Raw genomic sequence first — 21,997 nt, 5'->3', positions numbered from 1 at the left:
ATATGACAACTTTACCGCATTTATAGGACACCCAAGTTTCATAAGAGAAAAAAGGATAGGAATTGAATTAAACTTGTATAAATAAAGCAACACAAAGTACTTGATTTTTATAAAATTTTCAAAGATAACTTAGAAACACCAAGCCAAACAAAGAAAGACCATAAAAAAGGAAAGAAAAGCAGGGATAATGATGGGGCACATTGAAAATAAGTGCCACATACATAAAAGCATGACATCCTCCATTATAATTTACAAATTGAGTGGTCTGAAAAAGCCTCTTGACCACATTGATAAAACTTAATCCAATCCTCCATGGCAACCCACCCCCCCCCCCGTTTTTTTTTTTTTGTTTAAACTTGTGGCTGGAGAATGATTTGCTTAATTACATGGCAGAGCTGCTCCTGAAGGATCCAAGAGCTTTAACAGCAGCTGCCCTCAGGATAAACTGGTGATAGATTGCAGCAATGGCTGCACCAATAAATGGTCCAACCCAGAAGATCCACTGCAACATTTCAAAACAGTACAAATGGTTGCATAAGCATCAAAATTTTTTCAAAAGGGTGTCACATAAAACAAAGGGAAACTAGAATATATGGTCAAAATTTAAGGTTCATACATGATCATCCCATGGCTTGTCCTGGTTGTAGATAACAGCGGCCCCAAAGCTACGAGCAGGGTTGATACCGGTGCCGGTGATTGGAATAGTTGCCAAGTGAACCATGAACACAGCAAATCCAATAGGAAGTGGTGCCAAGACCTTAAATTAGAATATGGAAAAATTAGTACCTAAGAACATACTTAAGAAATTGAGCAATCATTACGAAATTTGCAGCTATTGAACACATACAGGGATATGAGAATCTCTTGCATTCCTCTTGGGATCAGTTGCAGAGAAAACAGTGTAGACAAGGACAAAGGTACCAATGATTTCAGCTGCCAAACCAGTTCCAGTGCTGTATCCATCAGCGAGGCTGTTGGCTCCTCCTCCATACTTGTTGTAATATGACTTTTGGAATGCCTTCACTAGCCCACATCCACAAATGGCTCCCAAACATTGAGCAGTCATATAAAATATGGCTCGAACTAAGGACACCTTCCTAGCCAAGAAAAGCCCAAAGGTCACTGCTGGGTTGATGTGTCCTCCTGCACATTATTTCAGCTAAACAATTACTCATCTGCTAAACCATCATCCGGTTTTCTTTTACCTCATTTACTGTAAACCATGAAAAACAACTTTGAAAAGAAGTTGGAAAAAAATGCCCCTTTTTATCAAACACATGAGGGGAAGAGAGTCGAAACTTACCAGAGATACCAGCAGTGCAGTAAACAAGGATAAAGATCATCCCACCAAAAGCCCAAGCAATGCCAAGAATGCCAACACCACCACATTCGTCACTGCCCTTATCAGGGTCAACCTGACTCTTGTATCCGATCACTGTCAACACAGTGATGTATAAAAATAAGAGCGTGGCAATAAACTCGGCTATTACAGCCCTATAAAATGACCACTTTGTCAACTCCTCCCCGTCCACCAATGGAGCTGGTGGAGGATCATGGTAGTCCTTGGCTTGGAACTCACCACCAACCTCAACGTCCTTAGCCATACTTGCTTACAAAATTGATTGCCAAAAAGATGTGAAGTGAAGAATATATTTTTTGTGATGGGGAAGTGGAGGAGTTGTGTGTGAATATATACGGGATGAACTGAGAGAGTTTTTGAGTGAATGGTAATTTAACATATAGTTTTGCCGCCCCATATTACAAAAGATGTGGTTTGTTACACCGTGGGAGACCCCACCATGAGTGAGAACTATTTGCTCATGGACTTTGATTCTTCGGCTCCCTCATAGTTTCTAGTCAGTTCTATTTCTTTAAAAAACAATGACAGCCCCCCACTTTAACCTGATCAAACTTCTAGCTTTCATTTGGTGAGAAAATACAACAACATTAATTACATATCTAGTGGGTGGAGTGTGGACGTTCCAATCATGCTCAACTTTCCTCTTCTGTGTTTGAAACAACTTTTTTTTTTTATTACTACATAATAATTAAATCATGGATAATGTATTTAACTTCTCAGTAATATATATTAACTTTTCAGAGTGCCCTCCATCTTCCACTACAGCACCACCTTTTACTGTAGTTCCAATCCAACACTTTATCTAAAATAAAAATGTGAAAAATGCCGGGTCGTCCGATCCGACGAAAACTGGGTAGAAGAAGAAAGAAAGACAGATTCGGATAATCAGAGCCGTATACGATAAGTGGTTACTAATCCGCCACGTGTTTAAGACCCGATGGACAGCTAGAATCACATGGAAATTGGTGCGTGACTAAAAGGCTTACCGACTAACCACTGTTGTTTACGGCACCACCGTCCATTTTAACCCGGTCCCACTGGTTGATTGGCTCAACCACTCTTCTCCTGCCACGTTGTCTTCCAGCCCAACAGCTGCCACCAATCATTGGTCCAGTTGTTTTGTCCTTCCTTTTTTAATGTCAAATAGATGTGTAACGACACTCTAATTAAGTTGGGGACTTGGGTTGATGTTAATAAAAAAGTAGTTAATAGCCCAAATCAGTTAGAAGATTGTGGTAAAAATATTTTTAGATGTTATTTCAGGGTATTTATAAGAATTTTTTATTATAAATGTGATAATATGCATACTAACAAGGAAATGTTTTTATTTAAATTTATTTTTAATTGATTTATAATTATCATAATTAATTATATTATCTTGATGGTGCAGTCGCGGTCCAAAGCCTGAGCGGCAAGAAAATACTACATTAAAAAAGCTTTTCGTGGCTTATGTTTAGCCACGTGTCAGATGATCAGTATTTCGAGGCTGATGTTGACTCCGTCGGTTGTCCTCATCCGTTACTTTTGCATATCACGCAATGCGGCTACAGAAAAGATTTTCATGTTAGATGAGTTGTTTAAGAATAATGATAAGGAAGAAATTGATTTGTGGGAAAATCAGAATGTTTGTATTTTGATGTAATGCCCCTCATGTTTGACATTTTGTTTGGATGTGTGGTGATTGGTCATGCATTTCATTTCGCTTCTTAAAACAAACATAAATAGTCCAAAATTGCCATCAAATCATAAATACAGCTCCAAATTGCAATTATTATGTTTTTTTTTTTTTTACATTTTACTGGAAGGGTGTAGTGGGTTTGGATTGTAAAAGTGTAAAATAAATTTTATTGTAAATATTAAAATTTTCTTATTTTCGTGAAATTTCAGTTCAGACTTGACGTGTTTGGATGAAACATAGTTTTCTTCTTTGAAAAAGAAAGCATAATTTCCGATAAAATAGAATTGCAATTTTTGTCTAGATGAAGTTAGACCGAGGCTTTGGGAGTTTTATAATCTGAGTTTCAATTTCATTATATAAGTTACATAAATTTATTTCGGAATTAAATTTAAATTTATTTCGGAATTAAATTTAAATATTTTTAATTATATATTATAAAATATAAGAGTTTGAATAATTACACCTCGTATTTAATTATAAAGAATTATTTGTACGACAAAATAAATATGAAAGGGCGGTGGATGCGTTTTTCTTTCATAATAATAATAGAGTTGAAAACGAAGGAAATTATGAATTGGAAGAGGCAAAGAGGGTGGCGGTGGTTGCGGCGGTAGCATTGCTGCGCCTTTACGCTAAAGGCATGTGGAAAATATGGAAAGATGAAGTGAAGCACCAAGTCACACACACGCATGGGACAACAACAGTGTAAAACCAAATAATTTCTTGTCTCAAATTCGAATCAACCACACATTTTGATTGGATTTAAACTTGATAGTCTGCATCCCCAAAGAAGAAGAACACTCTTCACACGTTTCTCTATTTCAAAACATTGATTCGGTTCTATCAGTGTATATTGAGCAGAAAGTCTATACGATTATGTACATCTTGTTAGTTACTAATAATTTAGATCAAATATATTATATTTAATTGATTTACCTATGATTTATACTTTTGAACTATTATATGACTAAAATAATTATAAACTTCAGTCGTGCGATAGTTCAACCATACTTTTTTTTTTTATTTGTTGGGTTTTCATGGGTCTAGTCGATCATGAGTGATTTAATTGGACATGATATATTTTATGTAAATTATCTTTGACTTAATGACAAATTATGAAGGTATCATAATTTAAATAAAATTTTAACGTATAAAAGCTAATATAGAGCATTTTTTAGTAGAGGAACTAAAATGAACTTTATATAATAGTATAGAAATTTCTGGTAGACTTTGATCGTGTATATCCATTGATAAAATTGTTACATTAATGAATATTTCAAAATCGTTTTAAAATGTTAAGACTTAATTGCATTGAACCACTTAAATTATAACTTAGGTTTAATATTAGTCTTTGAATAATCAACAAGTGTTGTTGTTATAATAAGGCACATTATACTCTTTAAAGAGGATTCAAGTTCAAATCTTGTATTTAATTATAAAGTAAAATTTTAAAAGTTAAAATATGCTCTAAATTTTTATGCATTTTTTACATTTAGAATTTAGTTCTTTATTTTTATTTTCAAAATTTTAATCTCTTACTTTTCGAATTTAAAAATTCAGGTCTAGTTCTTATCGTTGTTAAAATTCTTCTATTAGATTCATTGACGTGACATTTTAAAATTACTTAATAATCATGTAACGATAAAAATAATATTGAAAATATTAATTAGGATTTCTTTAAAAAACCTTTTAAACTTGTCATGATAAAATATTTGTTTGAAGTAGTATTTTTAAGAAAATTAATGTCAAAATTTTGATTTAATTAGTTAATAATATTAACTATTTCGACTAATTAATAACGTTATAAAAATAGAGGGGCTAAAATATATATAATCAATGCAAATGGATTAAATTTCAAGTTTTAGCATAATATAAGGAGTCAAAACTAAAAATTAAAGCATTGAGCCTATGTGACATTATAAAAATAGAGAGACCTAATTATATAGCTGTTCATGTGACAATTTTAAATTTATGTCAAGCCGGACCCATGTAAAACTATATAAGTAAAGGATCAAATTTATTAATTCCAAAAAATAGTGTTTTATTTTATTTTATTTTATTGAAACAAAGGCTGGACATCTTTATTGAATCAATAAAGCAACTTTGTACAAATGAGAATAAAAAATAGCCAAACAAAATACAAACCCTAGACTTAAAAAAAACATCAAAAGAAATGTATAGATTTAAGCCACAGTTGAGCTTTCCACATCTAAAACCAAAATACCAAGAAACTCAAAAGCTCCCAAATTCACCATTGACCACATCCGTTGCTAGGAGCAGACGGTAGCAGAAACATCCAACAGTAAACAAACCAATGGTAAGCACCCTGATCGTTGAGACCCATTCCAATCCTCCATCTCTTGCCACCATCGCCCTCAAGCCTGACTCATCCACCACACCACCTTCGTGGACACTTTTCGTCATGACCAGAATATTCGGAGGATTCTTCTGACCAAAATAGAAAATATATCAAAAAACTAAAAAGTATAATAAAAAATAAAAAATTTACATATAATTTGGAATTTCTAATTGTACTTAGAATTGTCAGGATGTCCCTGCATAACTTCTTGTAGTATTTCCCATACAATCGACCCTTTTTCCCGAATTTTACTCTTAGCAATTCTTACGTTCGGAGCAAGATGTTGTCTAATTAGACCGCGAATTACAAATGTAGTCTTCTACAATAAGATAACGATCGGGGTCCATTTCGTTGACTAGCATCCTGTCAAAGGGAAGATCCATGCGCATCCAGCCGTTGTTTGAGTTGCCCCTTGTTAAAACCAACATTTTTACATTGATACGTACAGAGCTCTCTTGATACCACACGTCTCTCATGACAAACGAATGACGAGAGGCCTCGACTCCAGCAAAATTCACCACCATTTGTTCACCCCCAATCAGCCCTCGTTCCGCTCCAAGATGATAGCATCTAGTCCATATCCACTCCTCGATCCAATGGCAACATCCTTGGCAATTGAAAGTCCACCCGACTCTCCACGGCGCTTAATGGCAAAGCTTCTCCTGTAACCCATTTGGGCTTGTCGTCTGACGTTGCCTTTCCCTACCTGCCCCTCGCCCGCCACTACAACCACTCAACAAATCATCGAACCAAGACTTTACTCTCTTTCTCTCAGACTGCTTGGAAAACCAAAAAAACTAAACAGAAACCCAAATTACCGTGCTATAGAATCAAACATAATCATGACATAAAAGCAAACAAAACTGTGCCATAAGAATAAACAAAACTGTCGTGAGAAAACTTTAATGGAAAACATTTCTTCCATGGATGAAAAGTTCATGAAAGCCTAAAAACAGAATTAGAAGGAACAAATTCTTCATTTGAAAACGAACGAGTAAAGGAACTATAAGCAAAAAACAATTAACGGCACCGGTAAAAAAACTTATGCTCACCTCTGTGGCGGTTAACTCCCCTACTTGTAGGGTTTTTTTTTTCTAAATGAAAGCAAGTCTATCCAGTGATTTTTTTTCAAAGTAAATGTGATTTTATGATTTAAACTGATACCTGTTATTAAGATTGATATAATAAACAAATTTTACATCGCATAGATAAGATATTAAGGGAAAGATGCATTTCATATGACAACTGCAGCGTCTTATGAAAAAGAATTTAAATTGAAATTATTTACGTGTTTTCGTTGGAAGACCATATATACAGAACAACGAAAGAAGTCACTGATGCATAAAACTACACTACATTTGTGCATTAAGAAGTGCTTAGGTTTTTCTCAATCTCCATTTGGTTTTGATTGCTTCTCCCACATGATTCAATGAACATAGACAATTCCACGCATTCCTTACATTGTCATCAAGTGTGGAGTAATCAGCGTAGAATCCTGGAATTTAAGGACTGTCGCCGTATTCTTCGTCGGCGTCTTCTACAATGGTTTCCAAACGCGGTGAATGGGAAGGTTTAAGAGGGAAAATAATAGGAGCAGGAGCGACTTCCATCGCTAGACATCTTATTACACTTTGCTTAGCCATTGGAAATTAAGGGGGTTTTCGAATCGTTTATTTGATGATGATTAACAAATTAAGGGTTAATCGATATGTGAATCTCTCTCTCTCTTCCTCCTTGATCCAGGGAAGAAGAGAGATGTTTAAACACCAACAGCTTCAGAAGAAAAAAACAAAAGCTTTTTTGATTTTTCTGTTTTAGAAAAGGAATAAATTCAGATTTGCGAAGGGTTGAGGATGGGAAAAGAGGTTAAATGGACAAAGGATAATGACTAAAAATATCAAGAGGAAGAAAATAGAATTGTAGGTCGAGTCATAGGGTAAATTGATGGTAGTTCGTCGTTTACTTTGGAAAGAGAAAGAAAGGGAGAAGATTCTAGAAATTATGGGCATGCCTTGATTCACCCAAAGATACCACGTGTGATGATCTTATATTGAGAGAGAGACTTTTTTTTATATGCACTTCATTATAAATTATGATATAAAATAAAGGTGTCATATCATTGTGTATTTTTTAAATTATTTGATAATTTTTTAATAATTTTTTTTTCATTAAATGAACTTTGAATCTAAAACTTGAAATGCCAATCCCCAAATCCAAAGTCTAAAATTTAAAGCTCAAAATTTTAATGTTTCAAATACAAAATTCAAGGTTAAAGACTCCATGTTTGAATTTGAGATTCGAAGTAAAAAAAATTATCAAAATTATATAGATATTGAAGATGTAGATACTAATAATCCTTTCAAAACATGTAAATATATATAATTATTGTTTAGGAATGAATTAACACTAACCAACAAGGGATACGATTTGCTTCATGGATTATATTTGCCATACATGTTATCGATCACAAGTGAACGTTTTATAAATAGAATATTGCTTTTTAGTTAATTAATACCAACTTAAAAGCAAAAAGAAGTTTAGGATTTGCATACATGCAGACAATGCTATTGCTATTAAGGAATGTTGCTGGGGCTTCTATTATCGTCTTAATGCTTCTTGGTGCATGTGAATATTCGAATTATGAAGCTTCTGAGAGTGTGAGAGGGATAATGATGTAGTTGGGTCCGAAGTGGAAGCATGTGAAGCCAATGTAGGAGTGGGGGTTGAAAGCAATTTAGATGGTTCGCGCATATCTAAAAATAAGAAATCTATACTCATTGTGTCAAAGAGAAATTGCACAGTGTACATGAGTCTGATTTCAGAGTCCTAAATTCAGTAGTAGTGTATACATGAAAAAGTTGCAAAAAGGATAGGTGTTTGCTGATAGAAAAACAGTAAGGCCGTACGGATGGAAGCATAAAGATAATGTCAAGTTTGCACAGATTAGCAAGAAAATGAAAAAAAAAAACTCTGTAAGCAAAAGTGTCCATTGACACAGATCCAGTGAACCATACTTTGGCAAATTAATATAAATATAGATGAGTGAAAGAGATAACAATAGAAACACCTCATCTAAACAGATGGCTCAGCATATTAACCAGACAATTTGTCACTAACCCAACTATTCCTAACTTCCCTGCAATGTGAAAACAGATTTTCTAATAACATTAGACACTTGAAACAACAATATGCCTAAGATCACTTAAGCAAACAAATCTTGGAACCACAACTATCTGTTAACTCAAGTCTATTTCAGAAGAGATATCTATGTCTGTTGAAAGCTAGTTTGTAGGCGTAGTATCAACCTGAGTCTGCAGAAACTATATTAGTAATTCCAAGATTGGTCTGTGTGTTAAAATAGTCATAAATTTTGACATATTACTGATAATGAATTTCTACAACAATTTCAACTGCCTTATGCTTGGCCCTACTCCATTTGGTTAGTGACACATGAATGAATTCCCATCTTGTTGCAAGAAAGTGAGTGTGCAATTGGGATCAATGACAAATATACCAAGATAATGGTGAGTCATTTATTTAAATGGGATATTCCTATTCTTCAACTCTTTCACACCTATATTCACCTCTACATATACATAAATTTGCCTAATATGGTCACTAGATTTTTTTTTGTATTTATTTTCTTTAAGCCCCAAATACCTTGTGATACGAGTCACAAAAGCCCAAATTCTTGAAGGCGAGGCCCAATAAGCAAATTCCCAGCCCAATCAAGAAATCCATCCATACTTAGTTGAAAATCAGGCCAAATTGTCAAAGTGGCCCAAGTTGTAAAGTTTTATTTTTATTTATTTATTTATTTATTTACTTAGTTTAAATTTTTATGTCAATATTCAGTCCAAGAGTCCCAGATAAAATGACCTTTGACTGAATTTTCATATTAAAATAATTAGGGGTTTTTTTATTTTAGTTTTCTAATTAGATTAGGACTAGTTATAAGGCCTATTTAAAGGCATGGCTGTCCACCTTGTTAAACACTTATCATTATTATTAAAATTTCAGATTTGTTGAGAGCAGAATTTTCTTTGAGTTTTCTCCAAGATTTCTCTCTTGAGTTTTCTTTAGAAGTTGTTTTAACAATCTTGTGATTGTGGGAGCCATCTTCAACCTTCTTCTTGCCATTGATGTTCTTTGGAGGGGAGATTAGAGCCGTTTGAAGGGAGTTGTGAGATCTTTCGAGATTTCAAGGCTTCTTAGGACTTATCTTTTAATTTCTTACTGTCAATTCTTTCTTTATTTCTACTTGTGCTGAATCATTATCTAATCTATTTTCTGTTCTTATTGTGTTTTCAGCCTTTTTCTATCTTAAGGAATCAACCCAAAAATCCCCAATTTCTAGGGTTTTTCCATACTCTTTTTGGGTGAAATTAGATTGTCGAAATTTGGGAAAAACTATCTTGGTGTTCAATTGGGCAGAATCACAATCTCCTTGAGGGTTTCAAGAACCCTAACACTTATTTCTATTCTCAATTTGATTCTTTGCTGATTTGGAGATTTTATTTCAGATCTGAAAATTCAAAAATCTAATCTTTTAATTTTCTGTTTCGTTTCAGATCTAATTGTTTAGGGTTTTCGTAGGAGTTTCTCGTGACTTGGCAACTCGATCTTGGTCCGCGCGCAACCCCGTATCATTTGGTATCAGATTTTGGGCGTTTTGGGTGTTCTTGGTTGATTTTTAAACTGATCTCTATTTTTTAAAGCATAAACGGCAGTTTTACCCAGAAAAATTGTTTAAAAAAAATTCATTTGAGTGGGTAAACGTTGTCCGATTGATCTGAAATTTTACATACATATTTTTGGCACTGTGATTGAATATAAAAAAATTATTCCCGCAAAAAAATCAGTCAAAAAAGTCAAAAAAATAAAAAAATACGAAATTCAATAAAAATTTAAAAAAAGATTTAGCGGGTTGAATTTGGTGCCCAAAATTTCCAAATCAAAAATTCAATATATAAGGACACTCCAGATTTAATTTCGTGATTTTTGGAGATCGGGAACACCTCGAACGAAGTTGTCAAGTTACTCCGCAGTTTTTCGGGTTTTCTGTTTTCAGCAATTTTTATTGATTCTTAGCTGTAGGTTTTCATTTGTTTCCCTTTATTCTTCCTTTACGTTATCTAACACCTTCTTGTTTCTTGTGTTAGTAGGATTTAAACGTGTGCACAACTTCTTCCTCGGTGCAACACGAATCAATTGGTGTCTCGTCAGTTTTTGGCATCCTAGTGCAAATTAGGATTCTTTGGTAGTTTGGTTCACACTCTCTAATTGGTTGATATAAACTCTGATAAAGAACTCACAAGATTGAATTCAACCTCATTGAGAATTTGATTTTTTCTTTTTGAGTGATTAACGGTGAGGTTTGATAACTTTTATTTTTGAGTGTTGAGTGTTTTGCAGGTTTTAAAAAAAATGTCTACAGGTGATAATACTAGTGACATATTTAAAAAATTCCAACAACAGTTGGACGAACAGGCTGCTGCACTTCGAGCGTTGACTGCTACTATCAATGAGGTGCGGTTGAATCAAGAGCCTCAATATCGAGATCAAATTAAAGACGATGTGGATAACCAGCCTCCTGCTCATAGGCGCGCTCCTCGGCGTGTCCCTAGAACTGATTATGATCTTCATGATCGTGGACAACCCTCTTTGGCAAAACCAAAGAGCGAGCAGCAACGAGAACATCTCTTTCATACTCGCTGCCATGTACAAGGTAAGCTTTGTAGAGTTATTATTGATGGTGAAAGTTGCTCGAACGTAGCCAGCACGACGATGGTGGAAAAGCTTTGCTTAACCACTACCAAGCATCCACGACCTTATCAACTACAAGGGCTTAGCAACGAAAGCCAATTTAAGGTCACTCAACAAGTGCGCATCGCCTTTTCTATCGGTAAATATCAAGACGAAGTCGTGTGCGACGTAGTACCTATTCAAGCCTGCCATTTATTGCTAGGAGAACCATGGCAACTGGATCGAAAAGTCACTCACGATGGTCGTACCAATAGGTATTCTTTCAAGCATCAAGGAAAGAAACTTACCTTAGTGCCGCTCACTCCGGAACAAGTCCATGAGGACCAAATCAAACTGAGAAATTCTGTTAAAACAAGTGAGAAAAAAGAAAAAAAGAATGAAAAAGAGCAAAAAGAGATTGAGAGTGAAAAGGAATGTGAAACAGAAAAGAAATTTGAAAAAGAAGTTGAAGAAAGAAGAGAAAATGAGTTAGAAAAAGAAACAAAAGAAAAAGACGAGGAAAGGCTAGTGAGGAATGTTTCCACTAACCAAGATATGAATTTTTCTTGTGTTGCTACTTTTCAGGTTCCTGAAAGATCGAAAGATAACTTTCAACTTCAATACCTCTCAAATGAAAGACGCTTTCATACGATCAACTTAGGCAAAGATGAAATCACACTACATGATCCCGAAGGTAAGCGAGGTAAGGAAATTTTAGAAACCGAGTCCAGTGCAGATTTGAAAATTATTGATAAAACTTTTGGTGACTTAGTTCTTAAAAGGTCCCCTCATTTTGATCCGATTAATTGTTACTCTTCGATTGTGGTTGATAAAGTCATTACGAAAAGAAGCGTGATTTGTTATTCTCTTGATTTACCTTGTGTAAAATCCTCGAATTTGTCCAAATCTGTTTTCGAGAATAAGGTAACGAAATTTTTCAAATTTGTTTTCAATTTATATTCGTGCCTTAAACAGTTTATGTGGTTGTACATGAAGTTTGAGTTCCATTTGACAAAGGTTAACTCAACAACGGAGATTCGACTACACTATGCCCCCGATGAGCGAAGGTTTGTTTTAAATGAAAAAGGTAAAATCGACCCTTATTCTTCTGCTTATCGAGGTAAGATGCTTGAAACCTTTGAAACACTTTTGTACTCCTCGGATAGTGATAAAGATCGTGTTGATGAACACTTAGATCGAAACGTGCTTGACTGTCCTATTTTATTTATTCTATCTGTTTTGATGGTTGATAAAAAGATTCTTGTTTTTGATAATGCATGTGTGAGTGAATCTATAGACCGTCGATTAATGCATGGTATGATTATGCAACTCTGTGAACCATGTGAATCTTTTCAAATACCTACTTGTGACGATTATGTTTACCATTTGATTTATTACTCGCAATTTATTCATGGTTTGTGGGAACAATGTGAGACGACTGAATGCCTTAAAACATGTCCATCTTTGTTTCAAATATTTGACGAGGCAGTGGTGAGTAAATTAGATTGTTTGCATGGTAATCTGAATCTGTCCATTCACATGCGTTATACATGTTCTGTTATGCTTATGATTGGACTACAAGCTTGTTTCCGTTGCTATTTACTATCTTATGGCTATTCTTTTCAGTGGACTCAATTGCCATTAGTCCCGTTCGATAGAGTAAAGTCGAGTTCATTTGATTTTTCAGATTCGAGGACGAATCTTTTTGAGGAAGGGGGGAATGATACGAGTCACAAAAGCCCAAATTCTTGAAGGCGAGGCCCAATAAGCAAATTCCCAGCCCAATCAAGAAATCCATCCATACTTAGTTGAAAATCAGGCCAAATTGTCAAAGTGGCCCAAGTTGTAAAGTTTTATTTTTATTTTTATTTATTTATTTATTTATTTACTTAGTTTAAATTTTTATGTCAATATTCAGTCCAAGAGTCCCAGATAAAATGACCTTTGACCGAATTTTTATATTAAAATAATTAGGGGTTTTTTTATTTTAGTTTTCTAATTAGATTAGGACTAGTTATAAGGCCTATTTAAAGGCATGGCTGTCCACCTTGTTAAACACTTATCATTATTATTAAAATTTCAGATTTGTTGAGAGCAGAATTTTCTTTGAGTTTTCTCCAAGATTTCTCTCTTGAGTTTTCTTTAGAAGTTGTTTTAACAATCTTGTGATTGTGGGAGCCATCTTCAACCTTCTTCTTGCCATTGATGTTCTTTGGAGGGGAGATTAGAGCCGTTTGAAGGGAGTTGTGAGATCTTTCGAGATTTCAAGGCTTCTTAGGACTTATCTTTTAATTTCTTACTGTCAATTCTTTCTTTATTTCTACTTGTGCTGAATCATTATCTAATCTATTTTCTGTTCTTATTGTGTTTTCAGCCTTTTTCTATCTTAAGGAATCAGCCCAAAAATCCCCAATTTCTAGGGTTTTTCCATACTCTTTTTGGGTGAAATTAGATTGTCGAAATTTGGGGAAAACTATCTTGGTGTTCAATTGGGCAGAATCACAATCTCCTTGAGAGTTTCAAGAACCCTAACACTTATTTCTATTCTCAATTTGATTCTTTGCTGATTTGGAGATTTTATTTCAGATCTGAAAATTCAAAAATCTAATCTTTTAATTTTCTGTTTCGTTTCAGATCTAATTGTTTAGGGTTTTCGTAGGAGTTTCTCGTGACTTGGCAACTCGATCTTGGTCCGCGCGCAACCCCGTATCACCTTGTCTATAAACTGTCTTAAACCTTTCTTATCATTCCCAGCAAAACATTATACTTACGTATCCTCTCATAGCTGCAACTTAGGATTTTTATGTCTAACTCGTTATTGAACTCATGCGCACACTATCATGAATCGCATTAGTTGCTTTCAAAATCACTCACCGTCACAATCAATCCATGGATTCACCAACCACACACACTATCCCAATTCTACACAAACTTATTGGTCAACAAAGAAGTAGACATTATAGCACATGGTTCACAAATCATACGTGCAGAAAGCATTAAAACAGCAATGGCAGTACCAAAAAGCATTTATTTTTTGGGTACAATCAAAGCTTATATTACAATTTAAAGGGAGGGATGTTAACACCAGCACTCGAACCCTAAACCTTGAGATGCCAACAGAACAAATTTCATTGCAACATCAATGGCACAAAAGAAAGAATATCCCACTAAACCTAATCGGTTTTGTGAATAAACCAATAAAGCAAAACATTAAATGAAGTTAATAAATCAAGTAAACTAAAATCTATTTAATGAATAAGGAAAACAAAATGAGATTCATGAATAAATAAAATGATTTAAAAGGGAAAAGCAAAAATTTAATGGAAATTATAAATCAACTTTATGCATATAGATAGGTTAAAAAAGTCATCAACAAGAAAATGGTCAATGTTATCATTCTAATGTCAATAATGGCAATGACCAGTTTATAACTTCTCATTAATTGTATGAAAAATATAAAAACGGAAACTTACTAATACCTGGATGAGCTCCGATGTGGTTTACTACCATTGAAATGCTTGTACCCCCTGCTTAAACATAGAAGATAAGTTAAATCAAGATTTGGAATTTGTTCCCTCTTCCAGCATAAGATATTTGCAACAATAGAGGTTAACTGTAATTCAAATTTAAGGCTAGGGATTCCACAATGGAAATGATGAACATTGAGAATCCATTGCTATTCTATAGGCAATAAACACATTCATGAAAACATTCAAAGCTAGAAAGAGCATCCATGGCTCAATCATAGAGTATAAATACCGGTGCAAAATCATTAAACGGTAATTATCTCTAAAACCTAAACCCCAACTCAATCATCATTTTTAACATTTATCAAGAACTTACAAAAAGGAAAACAATCATTAAACACAAACTTCAAAAATAATATCACTTTGTTTTTCACTCCAAGGGAACATCGACTTCCCCTTCAGAAATTTCCTCCTGCAGGTCTTTAGGGTCTTTCCCATCAACCGTACAACCGACGGAGACACAAGTTCCCAAAATCTCCTTCACGGTTCCTCTCAAATCCTTGGCCATGGATCTGGGCCTCATCACTTTCGCAATCTCTATCACATCATCGAGGTTAATGTTCCCATTATGTTTAATATTCTTTGTCTTCTTACGATCCCTCTCAGGCTCTTTCAGTGCCTTGATGACCAAAGCGGCGGCAGAGGGAACCACCGAAACTTTGGCTTGACGGTTCTGGACAGTCAGTTTGACGGTGACACGTAAACCCTTCCATTCCTTGGCGGTTTCTTTCGCGATATCTTCACCAATTTTTTTGGGCGAGAGACCCAGAGGACCAATTTTGGGTGCCAGTGAACTGGCAGCTCCAACTTCACCGCCGGTGACTCGAACGAAGACGTCGACGACTTGGGTCGGGTCAAACTTCGGCGGCATGGTTGGCGGCGATGATGCTGTTTATGATTTAGATTTCCAAAGTGTAAGAACTGAAAAGGCAAAACTGAGATTTCACGGCGGAGGAGAATCGGGAAAGAGGGGATAAAAGGTGTGAGAAATTAGGGTTTTGGGGCATTTGGGCCATGGAGCGAAATTTTCTTAGCATTAAAAGAATTCGAGTTCATCCGACCCAACAATTGAATCAATAAAAATGGGTTCCTGATATCAAAAGGAGTTTATCATGAATCCACATTGAACCCTAAGTGAGAGGCCCTGAACTTGATGAAATTGAAGACTGGTTTCATGCATTGGCCCAAAGCTATCTACCCCATAGCCCATTTTCTCAATTTAAAAAACAAAAAAAAAACTACAAAAACTTGCAAATTTTGTGGAAGACAAAAAAAAAACTACCTTTGGTTTATATAAACGTCAAAGGAAAAAAGAATAAAAAAGCTTTCTACTTTTGGATTGTGTGTCAAATTGCCATATATTGTGAACCCTACCAATTGATAAAGAATCTCTAGACACGCCACATGCATCCTTTAAGTCCTCCAAGGAACTCCATTATGAGACAAAGGACGCTTAACTACATTTAAAAACAAAAATGGGATCATTTCTTATAAAGGGCTTTCGATAAGATAAGGATAGGTTCTACTAATATTCAAAGTAAGGACAGCATTATTAGGTTATTGCATTTGTTTATCCCAATACGATTTATAAGAAGATTATCAATAGATTTTAGGTCAGTCTATAGCATGGTATGCATGCCTAGGATTTTTTTATCTCAACTGTTATGCGTTGGGATTTCGTTTTAATTTATTTCCACGAGCATTATTGAATTAAATCGACACGTTGTCCAAGCGGAGGATAAAACCTGAAATTACTTCACAAGGTTAATAGCTTTATTAGACTATTTTAGGTCAAACCTTCCATATGATGATGCATATTTATCCAGGGTTTAGGTTTTCAATACACGTCTATCTGGTACAAATAAAACGTTTTTATCGACAAAATTTAGCGAGAATTTAGCATGACAATATATTATTATAAAAAGAAAATTTTTATCAATAAATTGAATAACATGACAATTAAATTTCTATTTAAATTTTCTGACTCAAATAAAAATTATACACAATAAGTCTTTTGCAATAACTTCATGGTATATTCAAGACATTTAAAAGTTCCGAAAAATTAAGAACAGCAACTGCTTCATATATTATTATAACTTATAAGAAAGAAGTGTTGGTAGAAATTACAATGAACCTTCAAACAGTTTTTAATATATATAAAAAAAATTATCCAAATTTATAAAAATAAAAGAATTCCCATACAGTGTTCAGTGGTTCCTTGCTTCTCCATGCAGATGACACGTGTTGGATAACTACATTTCATTTAGTCATAACGTACCACGTCATCCACACATCACGACAAAAAAAATAAAAGAAAAAACTGCGGTAGGTGATGTGTCAAGATATGGACGCTCTGATCTCTTCTTCTTCATTTTTAATAATAATAAGGAAAGTGGGCCCCACGCCCCTCAGTCACTCAGTGAAAGCGTGTGTAATAAATAGAAGAAGCCAATGAAATTCTTGGAGTGATTAATGGAGGTATCTGATTGGCCCACCTTTTCAGCCTCTTGGTCCCATCCCATTGGATAAGTTTTCCTCACCCTTCGGCAGGGCCCATCACACAAGTAAATTATTACCAACTTAGTATTGGTTTTGGAGATAGTGTCCTACGTGTCATTCTACGGTATTTTAGACACTGTATAGTATTAAAAAGGCAATCCAATTATATTCATTTGAATTAAAAAATCATATGCAAATCATTGAACCAATGTTGGTTTTATATTTCTTTTTATAAAATTTGAATTTTTTTTTTTTGTAATAAGTGGTAGAAGCTGTTTCGTGGCAATTTGTTTTATCACTTAAGTCTTGGGCTTTTATCGAAATAGTCAATGTTTTATTGCATGAAACACATACTTTAAATAGTCAACTTTATCCCATTCTTTTTAGATTGAATTATAGAGAGAAAATCAAATGGGGAAGCCCATGGGTAGCGGTTGAGGAAGCAAGCATGATAAAATTTCCACTCTATATTTTATTAACAAATGATTTGGTTATGACAAAGAGAGAAGTTATCCACTACACCACTATAAAAATGCAACGTGATCAACAATTCTAGCCAAATAAATAAAAGAGCAAGGCGAAACTAATAGAAAGCCAAGACGGTTCCCCAATATTTCTTCTTCTTGAAAACCCAGCAACTGTTTATCAAAAAGATTTTATATATTGCCTTGTTTCTTTCTTTGTTTTTGGGGTTTTGCAAAAATGGCAACAAGTAGGATCTTTTTTGGTTCAAAACCACGATATATCTACCCAACTATGGAATTTGATGATGGGAATCTCATCAACAACCCTTCATTTGATCATCATCATCATCATCATCTGCTGGAGTTCGATGAGGTGGATGTATGGAACAATTCAAATGATCAAGCAACAACCAACTTAGAAGCCAAAAAACCATTGCCAAGTTACCGAGCTTCCTCTAAGAAAGCTTTCAAAAAGAAGGAGTTTCAGATTAGCGATAATAATAACCATAGGAGTGCCCAAATGACTGCTGCTTCTGCTTCATTGCCGGTCAACATCCCTGACTGGTCCACGATTCTCAAAGCGGAGTACAGGGAACATGGGAAGACCGATGAAGATGCTGTCGACGGCGATGACGACGGTGATCGCGACGGAAGGGTTCCACCGCATGAGTACTTGGCTAGGAGACGAGGAGCTTCCTTTTCTGTCCATGAAGGAATTGGAAGGACTTTGAAAGGAAGAGATTTGCGTCGTGTTAGGAATGCTGTCTGGAAAAAAACAGGTTTTGAAGATTAACCCACAACATCATCAAACAACAACCCAGGTTTATTTCTTCTTCTTCGTTTTTTCAATTTCTTTTTTCTTAGAGTAAGAATTGGCAAATTTTTAATTGCCATATATATAATTACATATATATAAATTTTATCCTCTGATTTTCAGTGTTTTGAGAGTCATCAGAGGATTTGTTTTTGTTTTTGGGATGATGTAATTATTCAAGCTTTGAGATTGTTAGCAGATCTCTATGATAATTTTTTTTTTGGTAAGTTTAGCCCCCTTTTTTGGGTTATTTCTATTAATTACGGAAATTAAATTCAAATAAATTGTGGATGATGATGATGATGATTTAATCTCATTGAAATGGTGGTAGTTGGCAAGATAGCAACAGGGGAGCTAAGAGCAATACTTTAAGTAAAATTTTATTTATTGTTCAAGTCAATTTCAAGCAAATGACAAATCTACCTTCTGTTTTGAACAAACAAAAAATAAATAAATAAAAGACAAATCTTAGCTTCTTCTTTTATTTATTTATTTATTTATTATTATTATTCAAAATGTTTATTTTTATGGTTTGATGTCAACAAAGTTTATTTCTTTATCTGATAACAACTTATTCTCGCATACCTACCGGTGTGTTAATAAAAGAAATAATTGTCACTGTCTATGTGATGTGTCGAAGATAACTCGATAAACTATTATATCTTGATTTCAATAATTAAATTTCAATTTTGAAAGTGATATGTTTTGTTTCATAATTAAAGCCATATACATTTTCATGATTCATAATATACTATTCCCAATTTTTATCGAGCTATAATTTTAGGGTTTAAACTACCGTGAGTGATTATTGAACTATAATTTTAGGGTTTAAACTATCGTGAGTGAAGCCATGTCATGCAAAAATTATGTCCCAAACATACTAATTTTTGGCCCATTACATCAAGAGACATGTTTTCAATATATCAAAGCACATGAGCCATACACACGACTGTTCACTTAAGATTTAGATAAATCATACTATGAACATTGAATAAGATTTAGATAAAATTATGTCCCAAACATACCAATTTTTGGCCTATTACATTGAACATGTGATGTTGATTTTATGATAGTTTTATAGTTTTATTACATTGTAACCTATTCTCTCTCTTTTTTTTTCTTTCTATCATTTGTGACAATTTAATTGAGTCTAGGTTAGATAAAATAAAGCAACTAGTTTAGTCAAATTGAATAAGATTTATTTATTTTTATCAAAATGAATTGACTTTAATTAGATTATTATTTATATTTTTGGATTGGACTAATTTCAATTACACTACTTAATACTTTACTTTTTAATAGGTCTAGTTTCACAATTAAATTAAGAATACATATATTTATCATAATTTTTTAATTTCATAATTACAATTGTTTTTTAAATTTTAAATTTAAATACATTTTGAGACATATATGCTATTTTCCTAATTTTATTGTAATTTCTAAAATTTCATTGATGACAAAATAAATATTTTTCTTTCTAGTAATGTCTAAAATTGTCCAACTTTTGTATTTATATATGTTTTAAAAAATATAATAAGAACAATTTAATAAAATATTATTTTGGATAATCTTACCTTATTTTAATTAGGCAACAAAATCTTGTATTGCACCCAAATAAACAAAAAAAAAAAGAAAGAAGAAGAAATAAAGAAAGAAAGATAATGTAACATACTAATTACTTGATAATATGCTAAATAACTATACATTCTGATAATTTTATTACCATATATAATCTTATTTTCTATGAACTAAACTCCTTCTAAAAATAAGTGGTGGAGTGTTAAACCGAGATTATTTTTGAAAAATGTTTATTAATAAGTTTATTAATTTAAGGTTTATTAATTCATTTTTTCAAAAAAAAAAGTTTGTTAATTTATATTTAAAAGTGGTCTATTATTAATAATTGGATGGTTATTTTTTATAAAAAATTTAAGGTTTATTAAAAAAATTTTCAAAAAAAGTTTATTAATTTATATTTAAAATCAAGAAAAGATTAAATCTAATATAGTTTTACTTAAGCTTGAAGAAAAATAATAAAGGATTGTTAGTTGACAGTCCATTAAGAAATAGTTCCCCCAAATCAGCATTAAACAAAGAAAAAGAAGATACCTTATCTAGGTTTTAAATTTGATTTAATTATAATTAGTCATAATCTATTATAGTTTGGGTTCATCCTAACAAAAAGAACAAAGAAAACTGCACCTAATTTTGTTGTCCAAATATAATTTATCAAACAAGCAGCGGCTGCTTGTTTTCGAGCACATTGTTTTATGCTTTTCTTTTCTTTTTTCCATTGGTTGTGTGACAAAATAATTAGTCTAGGATTTGGTAATAAAGGTGATTTTTTGTTGTTGCATACATTATATATTTAAAAATATAATTTAAATTACTATTAATTATTATAAATACTGAATTAATTCACTACATTTGCTTTATATAAGTTAAATTTAAATTTAAAATCTTAATTTTTTTCATTAAATAAAAAAAATTTAAATATGATATTTTTTAAATGATGAAGCGAGATGAATTTCTAAAGATAGATACTTAGGATAATACTATAGATGAAAAGGGCAATAGAGTTTGATTTTTGAAGTAAGTTGTTTTTTCTTAATACCAGGGTTTCTTTTTTCTTAAAAGAAACAATGGGAAAGTTCAATGTGAATAAATATTAAGCGAAGGCATTCACCTATGAAAACGTGACATTTGGTTGAATACTGGGTTACGTATTTTCTTTTTTATTGGTATATTTGGTGATGGCCCTGAATTATGCCCCTGAAAAATAAGAACTAGGTGCTCATTATCAAGTACAGTATTTAAATGTTGAAATTCAAACCCCTATGGATAAACATGTCTTTAATGTTTATTTCATAGAGTTTAATTTCATGAGCAATGTTAGAAGGTTGATAAGTGTTGTATAAAAATATAATAAAATATTAAAAAAAGATAAATGGTAATTTTTTAAGTATTTTTGTTGAATAAAAAAAAAGTACATTGTTTGTGTACTAAATATTAATTCTATTTATTTATTTCGAGTTAATATTTGGTATATTCACTATAAACTTTTTTTAATTCTATAACTAGATTTAAAAATTCTAATGTGTCCCTTTTTTTTTCTATATTTAATTTTTAAAATGTTTTATTATATCTATTGGACACTTATTATCATCTTAACCTTGTTAAAAGCTCCACTGACAATATACTAAATATTTTTTTAATCTACAATTATATCAATAATTATAATTAAAAATTTATTACAAATATTGGAAAACTTTTATTTATTTATCTATTATACTTTAATCTTACTTATTAAGAGTGCCGAACTAAATAAGAAAATCTTTTTGCTTTCAATCTTAAACTTTATTTCTACTTACACTTAACAATTTATACTTGGTTTCTAAATTTTTATTTGAGTTGACTTAATTGATATCTAAACTTAGAAATCAGAAACCAACTTGATACTTTTTCTAGGTATTTCATTGACAATGTTAAAATATGTTGATGTGACACTGAAAATAAATAGCATGATAACACTAAAGGCGTCTATGGGCCGG

General features: G+C 33.0%; 3 protein-coding genes across 3 annotated transcripts; 1 reads left to right on the top strand and 2 right to left on the bottom strand.

The window, feature by feature from the left end:
- Positions 1-82: 82 nt before the first annotated feature.
- On the bottom strand, positions 83-1,925 carry LOC107891130 (aquaporin PIP2-1). Its single transcript, XM_016815809.2, has 4 exons — positions 1,304-1,925; positions 848-1,143; positions 617-757; positions 83-502 (listed from the first exon to the last, which is right to left on the bottom strand). The coding sequence occupies exons 1-4, from the start codon at positions 1,602-1,604 to the stop codon at positions 383-385; spliced, it is 858 nt and encodes a 285-aa protein (XP_016671298.1). The 5' UTR covers positions 1,605-1,925; the 3' UTR covers positions 83-382.
- Positions 1,926-14,795: 12,870 nt separating this feature from the next.
- On the bottom strand, positions 14,796-15,923 carry LOC107891131 (60S ribosomal protein L12-3). The gene has a single exon (XM_016815810.2). The coding sequence runs from the start codon at positions 15,538-15,540 to the stop codon at positions 15,040-15,042; it is 501 nt and encodes a 166-aa protein (XP_016671299.1). The 5' UTR covers positions 15,541-15,923; the 3' UTR covers positions 14,796-15,039.
- A 1,707-nt stretch (positions 15,924-17,630) lies between these two features.
- LOC107891132 (uncharacterized) lies at positions 17,631-18,921 on the top strand. Its single transcript, XM_041100859.1, has one exon. It carries the CDS (start codon positions 17,871-17,873, stop codon positions 18,423-18,425), a length of 555 nt encoding a protein of 184 aa, XP_040956793.1. The 5' UTR covers positions 17,631-17,870; the 3' UTR covers positions 18,426-18,921.
- Positions 18,922-21,997: the final 3,076 nt, after the last annotated feature.

The sequence above is a fragment of the Gossypium hirsutum genome, chromosome D09 (assembly GCF_007990345.1).
Source record: "Gossypium hirsutum isolate 1008001.06 chromosome D09, Gossypium_hirsutum_v2.1, whole genome shotgun sequence".
NCBI classification, from domain to species: domain Eukaryota; kingdom Viridiplantae; phylum Streptophyta; class Magnoliopsida; order Malvales; family Malvaceae; genus Gossypium; species Gossypium hirsutum.
Note: the sequence above shows the minus strand (reverse complement) of the source record. Positions and strands in the feature narration are given on the sequence as shown.

Excerpts from the sequence above, each read along its gene's own strand:
- LOC107891130 (XM_016815809.2), bottom strand. The coding sequence starts at position 1,604 with ATGGCTAAGGACGTTGAGGTTGGTGGTGAGTTCCAAGCCAAGGACTAC. Across the intron at positions 1,144-1,303 it reads CTGCACTGCTGGTATCTCTG|GAGGACACATCAACCCAGCA; the intron begins GTAAGTTTCGAC and ends AATAATGTGCAG. Across the intron at positions 758-847 it reads CAAGAGATTCTCATATCCCT|GTCTTGGCACCACTTCCTAT; the intron begins GTATGTGTTCAA and ends TTCTAATTTAAG.
- LOC107891131 (XM_016815810.2), bottom strand. The coding sequence starts at position 15,540 with ATGCCGCCGAAGTTTGACCCGACCCAAGTCGTCGACGTCTTCGTTCGA.
- LOC107891132 (XM_041100859.1), top strand. The coding sequence starts at position 17,871 with ATGGCAACAAGTAGGATCTTTTTTGGTTCAAAACCACGATATATCTAC.